At 48.3% G+C, this 16,031-nt stretch overlaps 1 protein-coding gene across 2 annotated transcripts in view; it reads right to left on the bottom strand.

Moving 5' to 3' along the window:
- FAM114A1 (family with sequence similarity 114 member A1) overlaps positions 1–11,975 on the bottom strand; it is a 56,773-nt gene extending 44,798 nt beyond the window's left edge. Inside the window, exons 1-2 of one of the 2 annotated variants that reach the window (XM_040966470.1) lie at positions 11,914–11,975; positions 3,699–4,054 (exon numbers count right to left, since the gene is read on the bottom strand). In XM_040966470.1, the coding sequence (XP_040822404.1) occupies positions 3,699–4,046 (348 nt within the window). In that variant the 5' untranslated portion in view covers positions 4,047–4,054; positions 11,914–11,975. Of the gene's footprint in view, positions 1–3,698; positions 4,123–11,913 lie in introns of those variants that run through there. The other variant, XM_040966471.1, reaches the window with a different exon arrangement.
- Positions 11,976–16,031: the final 4,056 nt, after the last annotated feature.

The following is a 16,031-nucleotide window of genomic DNA, read 5'->3' as shown; positions in this document are numbered from 1 at the left end:
GAGGCCTGTGTCCCACCCTGGAAGGTCAGGATGTGACTGCTAGTAGAGCTCCTGTCAGCACAGACCCGGGAGGCAGCAGCAATGACTCATGTGATTGCATTCATGTGTATCTGGGGATGGATCCAGTGGATCAGTGCTCACTCTGTCTCTCATCCCCTCCACTCCAACCTGGCTATCAAATTAAAAAAGTAACCGAAGGCATCAATAGCAGAATAGAACAAATGCAAACAATTAGTCAACTCAAAGATAGGTTATTTGAAAATACACAGAAAAGAAAGAAGATGGTGAAAGGTTATGGGAACTGTGGGACATTATCCAAGTTACTGGGGCTGAAGAGGTACTAGAGTGGAACAAGGAGGTGGCAAGCATGTTCAAAGAGATAAATAACAGAAAACATCCCAAATCTCAAGGAAGACACAATTATCCAGATACAAGAAAATCAGATGTCACCAGTTACATTCAGCTCAACTAAGTCTGCCCCAAGAATATTGACCTCTCCAAGGTTAAAGATAAAGAGAGGATTTGCAAAGATGCAAGAGAAATGAAACAAGTGGCACCTAAGGGTGTCCCAATTCATTTTCACTTGATTTCAGACTTATAGGCCAGGAGAGAGTGGGAGCAGACTTTCTAATACTGAAGGAAACAAAACGAAACAACAGAGAATACTGTACCCAGCAAAGCAATTCTGTAAACATGAGTGACAGATGGACAAATTCCCACACAGGTAGAGGTGGGAGCCTGTTGTCACTAGACTTGCTCTGCAGGCTATGCTAACAGGAGTGTCTTAAATTCACAGGTAGCCATGCTAACAAGCGCAAAGAAAGTACCAGAATACAGAGAATCTGCTGAAAAGAGAGCCTAAAATTTACCCACTTCTACAACTCGATCTTTCACAAAGATGGTGAGAATACACTTTGGAGAAAGCTGCAATGTTTTCAATAAGCATTGTTAGAAAATTAGATATTCCAATGCAGAAGAATGAAACTACAGCTCTATCACTATATACAAAAATCAACTCAGAATAAAGATCTAAACATGAGCCAGGAACTACAAAGCTATTAAAAGAACACTTAAGGACCTGGTGTGGTAGTCTAGTGGCTAGGGTCCTCACTTTGCATGCACCAGGATCCCAAATGGGTGCCAGTTCTAGCCCCAGTTATTCCACTTCCCATCCAACACCTTGCTTGTGGCCTGGTAGGCAGTTGGGCGTGGTTTAAAATCTTGGGACCCTATACCCATGTGGGAGACCTGGAAGAAGCTCCTGGATTCTGGCTTCGGACTGGTTCAGCTCTGGCTGTTGCAGCCACTTGGGGAGTGAACTAGTGATTGGAAGACCTGTCTTTCCTTCCAATAAAAATAAATAAATAAAAGAACACTTAGAGAGAAATGCTTCAGGAAACTGGAATGGGCAATGATTTTATGCACCAGGACTCAGAGGCACAGGAAACAGACAGGCTTTCATCAAGTGACAATGCTCTTGCACACACACACACACAAAATAAAAACAAAGATCAAAAGAAAAGAATGAAGAGAGGAAATGTTTGAAAATGACATTATCTTTCAAGGTGTTAAGTAACTGAATAGATAGGTAGGAATTGAACAGCAAGAAACAAATCTGCTAAGGATAATACGGATGACAAATTTAAATAGACATGTGTCCAAGGCATGCACAGAAAGGGCCAACAGGGACACAACAAAATGCTTACCATCAACAGTAATCAGGGAAATGCAAGTGAAAACAACAGTATCTATTTTACCTTCACTAGAATGGCTACTTTAAAAAAGAAAAAAGATTAAAAAAAAAAAAAAGGCTGGTGAGGATGTGGAGAAAAGAAAAGGGAACCTTTAGGTACTACGGGTGAGGATGTAAATGTAAATTAGCATAACCGTTGTGAAAAAACAGCAGGGAGATTTCTTAAAAAATTAACAAAATGGATCTGCCATATGATCCAAGATTTCCATTACTGAACATCTAGCCAAAGGAAATGAAATACATCTCTCAGAGACATTATCAACTGCCATGCTTACTGCAGCACCATTCACACTGGCCGAGCACGGAGTCACCTTCGTATCCATCCATCCATGAGCAGATGGTACATGTACATGGTGTAGCACTACATGGCCCTAAGGAGGGACGAAATCTTGTCATTCACAGAAACATGGAAGTTGTGATGGTAAGTGAAATGATCCAGACGCAGAAGGACAAGTCCTGCACCTGAACAGAGCAGGGGGAAGGAGAGAGGGAGGAGAGGTCGATGAAGAGCTCCAGAGTTACAGGTAGATGGAAGAAAGAATTCTGGTGTCCCAGCGCATGGTAGGATGATTTAGGTAACAATAACATGCTGAATCTACCTTTTTTTTAAGAGAGAATTTTCAATGCAATAACAAGGAATGATCAGGGTTTGAGGAGATATTTATGCTTACCCTGAGCTGAGCATTGTACAACATACACATCTGGAGACACCACCCTGGTGGCTTCTGTCAAGAGCTCTAGGAACTCATAGGCAAAATCCTGTGGCTGTGTGCCCACCTGATCCAAGTGACCAGCCGCAGCCCAGATGTCCTCCATCGAACCCCCTGAATGACTGTCCTGCCCCTGCCACAGCAGCTCCAGTGAAGGGAACATCCCATATCTCAAGAGACCCTGTCACCCTGGAATAGACCCCTGCAGGAAGGGAAGGGGAACATGATCGTGAAGAACAGAGCGCCAGGCAGGAGGACACGGTGCAGTGGACAATATGAAGGCAGAGTTTGCTCACAAACCAGCAGCACTAATGACAGGCTGGAGGATGAGCACCCTGGACTGGCTTCCCTGATTCCTGTCCCTCGTGCTGGGTGTGGCAGAGTCACCTTGGGGGCCACAACATGTGGCAGCCGTTGTAGGGTCAACAATGCAGGGCCTGGCTGAGGGCAGACCTGCTTCCTCCTCTGCATCATCATTCTGGAGGGCAGACAGTCCAACCCAGACAGGATGGGAGGGACAGCAGTCCCCTCCTTCCATGTTGTTCCTGCCCTCTGTATCTACCTAATGGAGAAGAGAGGGGCCAGGAGCATCCCACCGGATGGCTCCCCAGGGGCTAGTGGGGAGACACTGCACTATGTCCAGACAGACAGGTGCAGGCAGCGAGGGAGCAGCAGTGAGTGTGCCCTGGGGGGCGAGTGCCTGCTGCCATGCTAAGATGCTGCTCACCTGTAACAGAGTTCCCAAACCCAGTCCCAGCTCTGATTCTGATCCTGCTAAGACACACCTGGAGAAACAGTGATGCTGGTTCAAGTACATGGGTTCCTCCACCTGTGTGGAGGACCTCGCTTGAGTTTCAGGCTTTTAGCTTTGTCCAGCCCAGCGTTGACCTATCGTGGGCATTTGGGGGGTGAACAAGCAGTAGGAAGATCTCTCTTTTTGTTTCTTTCCCCCTTCCTTATCTCTCCTTCTCTCTATGCAATGCTGCCTTTCAATATAAATAAATCTTGTAAAGAAATAAAAACAAAAGCAGGGCTTTCCCTGTCTCTCACCAAATGATGTCCCAGGCTGCCCTAGGACTCTGCAGCAGGAAGAGGCAGCCCCACTCAGCCCGTGGGACAGGACCAGAACTCTGAGCTCAGATAAAACTAACACTTGCATTATGTGCCACAGAAAACGGAAACAGCAAATACTAGTAAGAGTTTAGGATGAGAGGAGTCACATGACCTGCTCCTACCGAGTCACTCTGTTCTTTCAGGGGTATTTCAGATCCAGGGTCGGCCTCCAGGCTGACGGAATCGATGCACTCAGCAAGTGTGTTATTGGTCACATCTTCTTGGATGGGGGGATCCTTGGTCCTGGTGTCCACATGTTGCTCCAGGGGCCCAGCGGTCATGGTCTCTGTACCCTGCATGGCTGTATTCTCACACATGGCCCCTCCAGGGTCAGCTGGCATTGGCTCATGCAAAACTGTAGCTGAATCACAGGGCACTTTGCCATCCTCAGGAAAAGAATCGCCACTAGGCAGCTCAGGAATTTCTCTTGGATCTCCAGCAGCTCCGCTGTCACTGACCATGTCAGCCATCTTAGTATCTGCCAATACAATCACACACACACACTTCAGGCTTTCATCTGAATTGTTCACGTTTCATTCAGAGACATGAACAATTCAATTACATCTGGCAGGAGGGGAGTAGGGGCAAATCTGTTCTGCTAGTAAGATGGAACCCTGGGCTGTGGGTGGCAGAGGCAGGCCCTTGAAAGAGAGTGGCGGCCTATTTGCCAGCACCTGTGAACACTGCCTGACATGGCAAAGGAACTCTGCAGGTGTGACTGAGTTAAGGGCTATGGGATAAGGCAGTCATTTAGCCTCTCCAGGTAAACCCTAAATGTCATCACAGAGGGTGGCCACAGAGAGGAAAAGGTGTGAAGATGGGCAGAAGCAGAGATTGGAGTGATGCACCCCCAGGAGGAAGAAGGGATTTGACAGGTGACTGGACACTGAGAAAGGCAAGGCAACTACTCCCCTTGGAGACTCCAGAGGGACCCAGCACAGCCAACACCTTGACTTTTAACGCCCAGAAAGGAACCATGACCTCACAGCCTCTGGGACTTTGAGTGAATGACCATGACGGAGCCACTGCAAATGTCGTGGCTCAGCAGCGTGCTTGAACTGAGCCGGGTCTCTTTGGCGGAAGGGATACACACGTGGGAACTAAAACTACTGTCTGCATTTATTAAAGTATTTACTTCATCTGCCTGTGGCTATTGAGCATTTGATTCTGGCTAGTGCAACTGAAGTAAATTTTTAGTCCTATTTAAATGTTCATAGGCACCTGGGGCTTTACTAGGTAGCACAGAATTGAGAAGACTGGCTCCACATGACAGCCCACGTAGAATCACTGCAGACTCCATGTCCTCACCACACAGGGAACAGGGTCTCAGGCACGTTGGTGGGCATGTCTACTGAGCTCAGTGTGTACCAGCTGGCCAGCTCTCAGGCTGTGACAGGGCAGGTAACTTACAGCCATACAGTGGGGCAGGCATTCATGATCAAGGTTGTTCGGCCATCTGCTCTTTCTTGGAGAGTCTCACTCCTATCTCAGTTGTCACCCACCACTTCAGGGGCTTTCAAACATCTGCCTCCATTCAGTGACAGAAAGCAGTGTGTGCAGGGGCTGCAGGCAGGGACCTGGGGGATGACTGCTGATGGGTCTGAGGTTTCTTTTGGAGTTGATGGGAATGTTCTAAGATATGATGAATGTGATGGCTGTACTGGTCTGGAAATACACCCAAATCCACTGTGACCTACACACTTGAGGAGAGTGAGTGTTTAGTAGGTGAACCTCATGGCACTTGAAGGACTCCTCAGTAACACTTGGAATGAAGTAGCTTTTCCCTTCAGTAGTTCCAATGGCAAGCTGGACACCGAGTCCTGTCTTGAAGGAAACCTGTTGTCCTAATCTCAACACCAGATCCTTTCTTGATTTCTGCATTTCTTTTAATGGCGCCTCAATTTCCTAACAATCCAGGTTTACAACTTCAGATCTGTTACTGACCAAACTTTAGCCTGTCAACAGTTAGATGAGAGGTATTAATTCTAATATTCTATAGCACATGTAGGTATTTGTAGTCTACAACAATATCTTATATATTTAAGATTAACTAGAGGAATCTGAAGGTTTCAAAGACGTACAGTTGAAAAACAAGAGGAGCCAGGAATGCCAATAATTGCCCTGAACATTACATGTTGTCTACAAGCATCAAGTAGTCATATTGCATCCCATGACTATGTGCAAATATTATGTGTAAATTAAAAATAAAAATCAGGGATGCATATTTGGTACAGTGGAAAATTGCTGCATGGGATGTCTGTATTCTCCATCAGAGCACTTGGGCTGCAGGTCCAGCTCTGCCCATTTCAGCTTCCTGCTGGTGTGTACCTGAGAAGGCAGCAGGTGACAGTCCAGATATGTGTGTCCTTCTAACTCACGTGGAAGGCCTGGACTGAGTTCTCTGCTCCTGGATCTGGCCTGCCCTAGTTTGGCTGTTGCAGGCATTTGGGGAAGTGAAACAATAGATGGAGAGCTCTTTCTCCACTCCTTTCAAATAAATAAAAACATTTAAAATGTCCTAAATTTATCACATCCCAAGAGTTTGAGATGCTGAGTTCCACTTTATAGACAAGGGAGGGTCAAAGGTCATACTTTAATCAACAGAAGATCTGATATTTGAACCCGTGTCTGACTTTGAGATCAAACAACATGAAAGCCCTGTCTATAGTGCCACCTGGCTCTTTTCACATTGTCAACTGCCACATCCTAGTGGCTTTATATTTGGAATCCATGTCCTTTCCTTGACTTCCATCCTCACTGCCAGGTCCTCAGTAAGGCTCAGTGTCCAGCTCCCCACCATAGCTCTTGCCCTTGTCCTATCCTTCATTCAGTCGGTCTCACTGCACTGTTCTCCTGGTCATGACTGCTGAGGCGGTATCATGTGCCTTGGTGACCTCTGAGCTCTTATCCACCAGGCTTATTTCCCACTATCCCCTCTGAAGATCTGAAATGCTAATAAGTGCGGAGCTTATACACATTCCTGCTAATAAGTCTACAAGGGGAAAGGCCAAGAATGTATACTTCTCTCTGGCAGATGAATTCAGTCTTACGACATTCATGGTTGGCCACGGGCTGTCAAAGCCTGGTAGACACAGTCAAGAATGACCCAAGATGCCTGGCACAATGGCTCAATGACTAAATCCTCACCTTGCAAGTGCTGGGATCCCATATGGGTGCTGACTCATGTCCTGGCTGCTCCGCTTCCCTTCCAGCTCCCTGCTTGTGGCCTGGGAAAGCAGTAGAGGATAGCCCAAAACTTTGGGATCCTAAACATATGCATGGGAGACCCAGAAGAAGTTCCTGGCTCCTGGCTTTGGATCAGCTCAGCTCTGGCCATTGTAGCCACTTGGGGAGTGAACCAATGGATGGAAGATCTTTGTCTCTCCTCTCTGTAAATCTGCCCTGCCTTTCCTATAAAAATAAATAAACCTTAAAAAAAAATAAAAGACCCTAGGTCTTATATACCAAAAGGGTTTGCTGTGCTTTATAGGAGGAAAGTGGAATAAACAGGGAAGGGAGTCCCTGAACAGCCTGGAGTGTATGAAGTCTTGGTAAAAATCTGAGCTAAGACAGCGGGTAGCAAACTAGTCTGTTGGCCAAATCTTATTTCCTGTTTTACAAAACAAGCTTTGCTTGGAAAACACACATCGTTGTGGTTTCTCCAGCACTACGACAGCAAAGGGGAATAGTGCTACAGAAAGTATATAGCCCGTGAGATCACAAAAGCTACAACATATTCTCTGTGTCCTGTTACAGAATATGCCTGCTGACTACTGGCTTAGAACATTGTGTGTGTGAATGTCCCTGCCTGAGGAGATCTCAGTGTTAGCTGACCCTATCCTGGGGCAGCTGCTGAGCCTAGTGGTTTGGATGCCCATGTTCCATATTGGGGTGCTTGGGTTAGATGCCAGCTTCCTGCACTTTCACACCCTGGGAGGCAGCGGTGACGATTCAAGAACTTAGGTTCCTGCCTTGTACCTGGGTGGACTGGATTGTGTTCCTGGTTTTGGCCCTGGCCCAAGCTCTGCCACCAGCCTACAGGCAGGCATTTGGGAAGTGAATCAGGGCATGGCTCTCCATCCGCCTCTCAAAATAGGAAGATTTATATATTCTATCTTTATCCTCTCTCACATCCTAGGAACATGACAAAAGGGAGAATAACCCCATAAATAAATGATTTTTGGCATCATCTTCATTCTCATTTAGTTTTCATTGGTAGCTAATCACAGACATAGTTGAAGCTCTTACATCTTTGTAAGGGCATCAGAAAATCCTTACTTGGATTATTAAGAGGATTCAAATGATTCACTTTTCTATCAGCAAGAGTGTGGGAATAAACCTGGATATAATAAGCACTTATGGGCGAATAAAAATCATCATGGACACTCTGATGCTAGTATTTCTGTCCTAAATGTGCTGTTACAGTTCATAATGTGACATACATTGCATGACTACATACTAGTTTCAAGTTACATCTATCAGCAGCGGTTAATTAACATCTGAAGTATCCTATTAGGGAAAAAATATGCTCCAGGAATCTTTCCTGCTTTTCCAGGAACTTCTACCTATTCAGAGGGCTTGATGACTGTCCTTTCTGTCCAGGCATGCTAACTAGCATAAGGCACACGAGAAGTCATTTTTCACCGGCAAAATGGGAAATAACCCACAGGCACCAGATGCCCTTCTATGACCTGGGCAGAACATGACATTGAGCCGTGCTGCCATATCTTTAACCAAGTGTAGAACCCAAAGCCCAAAACTCAGAGGAGGGATGCTGAGTCCTGACTTCAGAAGAGAGAAGCGAGAGGTAGCAAGGGAGGAACTTGCATCCTGCTTGCAATTACAGGCTATCTAATTAAACCTCAACCTGGTTGCAGACATGCATGTGGGCACATGGCAACATTCCATCAGCTTCATGGGCACGACCCACCTCAGGAGGTTGTTGGGGAAACCTTCAGGGCTCCCTAACTCTGACTGCCAGGCTGTTTTCTCAGACTTCACCTCCAGGGTCAACATGTGGGGGCACCAGAAATTCTCTACAGTGGTTCTGCCTTCTATGGGCACAGGAACCACCGCTTCTGGAACATACCTAAATCGGCTGTCACGTGGCCTGATGTTCCTAAAACAATACATTTACAGATCGTTTGCACATTTCAGAGAGGCCAGATTTTAGCATCTGTTTAGATGGCAGCATTGTGCAGTGGGTTGGGTTACCACCAGCCACTCTGGCATTCCTTATGAGTGCTGGTGTCCTGGCTGCTCCACTTCTAATCCTGCTCCAAGCTAACAGCTTTGGAAAGAATGGTGGAGATGGTCCAAGTGTTTGGGTCTCTTGCCACTCGTGTGGTAGACCTGGATGAAGCTCCTGGCTCCTGTCTTCAACCTAGCACTTTGTGATTATCCGAGGAATGAACCAGCAGATGGATGACCCCTCTCTTTAACTCAACTTTCAAAATAAGTAAATGTATCTTAAAAAATAATAAAAATGTCACAAGATCAGACCTATTTAAACTTCTAGTTGTCTCTCTAATCTGTATTTGGAATATTTAATTGAATTACCTACTAAAAATGCATTTAATTATCCAATTGGGTAGACTGGCAAAGGTTTATTCTTCTCTAAATCAAAGTGAAAAAAACACATACAAACAAAAAAACGAAACAAGACTCCTCTTTGCTGTTCTTATGAACACATGTCGACTCTGGATGCTGTTACAGGTGGGGCGGTTGTGACGGTGTAAAGCCTGTGTGGGCTTTGGTCTGAAACCATCAGGAACTGCGTGTGGTCAGTGCCCAGCTGTTTCTCAGCATGGGCTTGTGAAACTCAAGTGGATTCCTGGGCAGCCCCCATCTCTGCCTGGGTGTTCTCCAGCAGCCAGAAACAGCACAGCCTCACCAATGGAATGCTGGGCACTGCTGTCACATGCTGGGGTTATGACGGTGAGAAGCCTACACTGACAGGGAACTCAGACGAGAGAAAGGGCAGCACAAAAGGCAGCCTTTGTGGGCTAGGGATAAGTTAGTTTTTCATGAGTGAATTCATTTACCACCTAAAATGCATGCAATGCTATGTAACATATTGAAGCAGCGACATCAACTGGCTCCTATGACAGGTGGAAAATGGAAGACAGAAGCACTATCGTGGAGAAGGGAACCATCTGAGGAATCATACAAAGCAGTTACAAAGGGATGAAAAATAGGACATTCAAAATGGACACGGGAGTGGAACAGGACTGGCCTCAGGCCAGGGGACTGGTGTAGGTGGCTTTGCCACAGCTACGCAGGTGTGATGGGAAAAGGGCAGGTGCCAAACACCCAGCATCAGGACTGCAGCCTGGGTCTTCAGGATGACGTGTCTGTGGCTGGGACAAGAGGCTACAAGAAGCAGCGATGAGGTGAGCCTGGAAAGGCAGCCTGATGTGGGAAGGCCTTGGTCCAACGGTGCCCCCCTGAGGGGCCAACACCTCACTCATTCTCACCTCCTCCTCCATTAGGGAAGGGCGAACACGGGGATCCCACCCTTGTTCACATGCCCCGATGGCAGGCCTGGGACCCATCCTTTAAGGACAGAGAAGCACCAGAACAAGGTCGCAAGTTTTCCATAAATCTGAATCGACTCAACAGATGGCACTGCCTTCATCTCCCAAGTGCAGCCTTCCAGCTTTTCTCAGGATGAAAACATCTTTCATTGTATAAAAACTGTGGTGAGAGTGGGTTTTTTAAAATGGCCTCACTTGGCAAAATAAAAACTTGGTAACAGGATATGCTGTGTGAGTCCAGCTAGCTTTCAGTTTGAAAAACGTGCTGGCCAAATGGAGGATCTGGGATCAGCCCTCCAGGGAGAGGTTTTTTCGGTCAGTGCTGGAGCTGAGCTCCGCCTCCCCACACACCCCCGCCTCGGGCTCTGCCAGGCACCTTAGGAAACACTCCTGCTGGCTCTTTTGTTTAAACACCTCTAGGCACAAACACCTTGACTTACACGTGGATCCTTCATCTCTGCCACCGTTCTCAGCATCCCTGCTCTCACAACACAGAAAGTTCCACAACTCCCACACCCCATGGTCCTCCGACTTCTATGCCTTCCCTGAACCATGCACTTCCGACTCTGTAATTTTCCTTCACCTGCCCCTAGGTCTTCCCAAGCATTAACTGCTCCTGTTGGTCTTGCACTACTGCCTTGAGAAGTTAGTGCTTCTTTGACACGTCTCCTGTGGGCCTGCAACCCCCAGTAACCTCCCACAAGCTCCCAACTCAGTCTCTCACCTCCGAGTCTTGCCTGGACCGAGAGAGACTGACTGTATTTGCTGTACGGATGAGACAGAAACAACGGGTGCTATATGCTCTGGTCTGATAAATCAGTGTCTACTTATATGGTCTGAATCCCCAAGATGCACGAAGGCCCCCTCCCATCCTCACATTCCTGTCGCACTGGCTCACTTTTGCCTCAAAATTCCGCCCCTCGGGTTCCCTCACAACTTAACAACGCACGAAGCGCATCAGTTCCGTGGCTCGGCCGAGGGTGGGGGCAAGGGAGAGGGTGCGGGAGGAAAATGGGGCCCCTGGGAGGAAGGAGGGGGCATGCGGGTCTCTGAGGTGAGTCAGTTCCCTCTGCCTGGCTGAGGTCTTCCCACTTCCCAGGAAAGCGGGACCGGGGGTCTCTGCGAAAGGCAGTCTTACGGGACGGCTAGACATACTCACCAAATTCCAGGCGAGAAGACCAGAGGATTGGGATGGAGGGGGCTGGGGCGGGGCGAGGGACCCGCATGGGGCAGCCAGGGATAGAGGGGGTGCCAGTCTGGGAGGAGGCGAGGTCAAGGCCTGAGCTGGGCTTCTCGCTGGGGAGGCCCCCTGTTAGAATGGGGTGCCTCGCCGCTGGGAGCCCACAGCCCACCTCGGACCTGGCCCCGGGACACGGGGGTGGAGGAGGGCTAAGGAGCGGGGGAGCCGGCTGAAACTTCCAAAGACTTGCCTGCTGCCTGGTCTGGATGCTTTGCGGGGGTCCCCGGCGACCGAGGGAGGCAGCCCCGGCGTGCGGGCGTGTGGGTGTGTGCATGAGCGTGGACCCGGAGCGACACACACTCACACACACACACTCACACGCCCGCACCCTCGCAGGCCCTCGGCCGCGCCGCCCCGGACCTTCGCCCCGACGACGCCGACTCCTCCCGGGCGCGCGCCGCCTGAGGAGAGCTGCCGGCTCCGGGCAGGGAGCGGGACTCCGGAGGGGTGTGTGTTGGGGAAGGCAGCGGCCCGGGACCCGGGGCCGCCGAGGGGTCTCCCCACCACCCCGCTGCGGCAGCGCCCGCCCGCGGGAAGGGGAGAGGGAAGCCCGGCTCTTACCGCTCCGCCGCCGGCCGAGTGCGCGCGGGAGCGGCCGGTGGGTCCCGCCCCGCCACGTCGGCAGGGCCGGCGGGGACGCGGCCCGAGGGCGGCCGGGGAGGGGCGGGGCCGAGGGCGGCTGGGGCGGGGCCGAGGGTGGGCGGGGCCGAGGGCGGCTGGGGCGGGGCCGAGGGTGGGCGGGGCCGCGCCGCCAAGCCCCCTGGCCGGAGCCGGACGTGTCCTGGGCCATTACTGTGCTGATTCCCGGCTCCGGGCCAGCGGGGCCAGCCAGGTCCCCGGCAGGATTCGAGGTTCGTCGATGCCTTTCCTTCCTCTCCAAGAACCAGGACAGTCTACAGAGCGTCTGATCCTCAGCCGGTCGGTGGGCTTGTGAAGGGGATGCCAAAAAGCAGCAGCGATGGGACAATTCGTGGAGGGGCTGGCTGGGGATGGTGGCTCACAACTCGGATGCATTAGCCTTGGCTAGGAACGCCACGTCTGCCGCGGGAGCCTGAGGCCACAGTCAGCGGGGCCAGTGTGTGTGGACCAGGCTGTTTACCGTGGTTGGTGCCCGGGACAGCCGGAAGCAGCCGGAGTTGTCCAGCAGGCAGGGCTGGTGGAGTGCACAGTGGACCCTGCAGTGCCGCTGACGGTGTCTGTTGGCCCGGAAGGAAGCTGCGTCTTTCCCTCAACATAGGACTAAATATGAAGCTGGAAAGGGGAAGCTTGAAGTGGCTGTCTGAGGTGTGTTATTCCTGTAAGTGTGTGTGTGTGTGTGTGTGTAAAACAGTCATGGAAAATACGATTTAAAAACTGTGATTCTAAACCAAATTTCCGAGGTCGGCTGTCTCCTCTTTCACACACTCTTCTTTTAGACACTATAAATTAAAACAATTTAAACACAGGGTAGCTTTGTTTTCTGCCCCTCAGTCTCACTACCATTTTAAAAATAGTATGTGAATCCTATTGTAGTTTTCCTAACTTAGATTAGCACATACATACCTAAACAGTGTTAGAACTTTTTACATACTTGACAAGATAATGACATATTTTGTCCATTTTCTCCTATTCTTTGTAATCCATCTTGGTGACCATGTTTCAATCCAAGTCACACTTCTAAGATTTGCATTATGTGTGTGTATTTATTTATTTGAAAGGCAGAGTTAGGAGAGGACGGGAGGGGGAGGGGACGGGAGGGGAGGGAAGGAGAGGAGAGGAGAGGAGGGGAGGGGAGGAAAGGAAGAAAGAAATATTCCACCTGCTAGTTCACCCCAAATGGCCAGGAGCTGGGAACTCCATCTGTGTCTCCCTCATGGGTGGTTGGCTCATATCCCACTGCCTTCCCAGGAGTATTTGCAGAGAGCTGGATTGGAAGTGGAACAACTGGAACTCCAACTGGAGCACCCATAGGGGATGCTGGTATCACAGTTGTCAGTGAAACCTTGTACCACAGCTGCATTATATTCTGTGGGAACTCAGTATCAGACTTTCTTAAGCATTTTCCTTCTGATGGACAAACAGGTCATTTCCATTCCCCCCCCCCATCTTTTCCATATTAAATATAAAAACAATTAAGTAAACCAATATTTGTTCTTTTTATACAGATAGAAAGTCTGGGGGGAAAAAGTCACTTAATGCGAGGGAGAGTGGAAAGGGCTGTCCCTGGCCATTGACCTTGTCGAATCATGCCAAGATTTGAGAATCCTAACATTCGGATTTTTTTTCACCCCTAAAAAAGAGAGGTGTGTGTACCAGGCCCTCTGGTTGTGTGAGTGCTATCGGATGGTAGTCCGGGTGTAACAGGTGCATTTTGCTGTGCCATCAGCAGAGGCAGCCCTGCTGGGGACTTCTGCACCTGCCTACAGACACACAGCAAGCACTGCCGCTACACCTGCTTCCCTGGCCTGGAAGGTGGCAGCAGCCCAGTCAGGTAGTCCCCCTTTGAATGAATTGTTCTCCCTTTTCCTTTGACCCAAATCACGCCTAGCCAATAACAACATCAACCAAGCAATCCTAACAAGGTTCTTTTGCTTTGTTTTGTTTATCAACTACAAATCATGTCCTATGAAATAAATGTAACTGCTTCCAGGCAGGCCTAGCATTCTTCACCTTTATACATTTTTATGTAACTTAAGTTTTTAAAGATCTATTTAAATAATTCTGGAGTGTTTAAATAGAAAAAGCGGAGGATAAAAAATAATAAGCCTTTACTTATTCTTAGGAAAAAAAATGTAGTGACACCTAGGTTTAACTAGGGGGCACTGTGCGCAGGAGGGGGTACAGGTCCTAAACCTCCGTGGGCTGGGATGGAATCCTTTGAAGAACTTTGCAGAGTACTCCCACTTGACCCCTCGCAGGCCAGGTAAAGCTGAATCCATGCACGTGTGTTTGAACTCCTATTTCTTCACTTCCTGATCCTCAGCCAGTACTACCAGAAGTTTCCATTTTTGTCCATCTCACATTCCTCCAGGGTTATGTGTGTTCCAAAAACCTGCTCCCAGTCAGTGTCCTGTCTTTATTACTATTATTAAATTCATGTGGAAGAATGTTTTAGTGTTCATGTCAGTGTTTAATATGAAATTTGTGTCCTAAAACCTCTGTTTCCTCTCCAGTTCCCTACTAACAGTACAGGGAAGTCATTGGGAGATGCTCGAATGCTTGGGCACCTGCCACCCAGGAGGGAGGTCAAGACAGAATTCCTGGCTCCTGGTTTCAGCCTGGCGCAGCCCTGGCTGATATGGCTATTTGGGGAAATGAGCCAGTGGATGCAAGATTCTCTCTGCTTCTCTCTCTGTCACTTTGCCTTTCAGAGAGATGAAAATATACATTCATAAATTTTTTATGGTATTATTAACTTTTGTACAACTCATTTCAAAGTTGCCGGCAGGCACTAATGTTTGCTTATTTTTAGGGGGAGAAAGTAAAGGCAGTTTTAAGAGTGAAAATCAACCAAAAAGTTTTGTTGGTGTCTATATTGGAGCAGCATATTTGCTATGCTGTTTTTACCTATGCATTTGTGGCAGTATTTTAAAAAACTAAGGTTACACATGTGCCTGGTACAAAAGGAAGACAGAATAAAAAGGAGTAAAATGCAGACCAAAAACTTCTATCTCAATTCTGTTCACAGGTAAGTTTGTTAAGGGTTTGTCTTACTTACTTGTTTTCCTTTGAAAGGCAAAGTTACACAGAGAGGAGAGACACACAGAGAGATCTTTCATCTACCGATTCACTCCCCAAATGGTCACAATGGCTGGAACTTGGCCAGACCAGTCAGGACTCTAGGTCTCCTACGCAGGTGCAGGGGTCCAAGAATTTGGGTCCTTCTCTGCTTCTTTTCCAGACCATAAGCAGGAAACTAGCTTGGAAGCAGGGCAGCTGGGACATGAAAAAGTGCCCATATGGGATGCTGACACCACAGGCGGAGGCTTAGCATACTGTGCCACAGCGCTGGCCCCTCTTCAGGATCTTTTGAGAAGAAATGTTCTTTGTATGTGTGAAGGAAACCAGTAGCACAGCTCTGGAGGCTGAAAGTACAACGCACGGTGTAAACAAAACTGCTGTCTCTGGCTCCTGGTGGTCGCAGTGACCACCAAACCTCAATGCCCACCTGTTTTCAAAGGGCTGCTTCTCTCTGTGTGTCTCATAAAGCAATGTTGTGTCAGGTTTGCACACACAGACACTACAGCCAGACTGCCTGGGTTCCAGTCCCAGCCCCACCTCTGCCCAGCAGGGTAGTTAACTAACAGCTCCTGTCCAGGGATATACACAGACAAGGATAGTACTCATCTTGCAGCACCTGCCAGGGGGTTTACCTGAGTTAAAACTTGCCAAGTACTCAGAACAATGCCTAATAAGAAATAACCCCCGTGAAGAAGTGGCAGATGTTATGCAAATGATGGCACACTATCCGTTCTGCTCTGCATCTTGCCATCTTTCTTATATATATATGTAAATATAAATAAATAAATATATATAAATATAAAATAAACTTATATAAATTCATTTTCATTTATTTGAAAGGCAGAGAAAAAGAGAAAAATATATGTTACCCATTAGCCAGTACACTCCCCAAATGACTGCACCATCCAGGACTGGGCAAGGCGGAAGCCAGGAGCCCAGAGTCCAATCCGGAATTCCAG

Source organism: Ochotona curzoniae, unplaced genomic scaffold, assembly GCF_017591425.1.
Source record: "Ochotona curzoniae isolate NIBS_2020 unplaced genomic scaffold, NIBS_Ocur_1.0 scaffold_4505, whole genome shotgun sequence".
Taxonomy (NCBI): Eukaryota; Metazoa; Chordata; class Mammalia; order Lagomorpha; family Ochotonidae; genus Ochotona; species Ochotona curzoniae.
The sequence above is the reverse complement of the archived record's forward strand: the minus strand, read 5'-3'. Positions and strand labels throughout refer to the sequence as shown.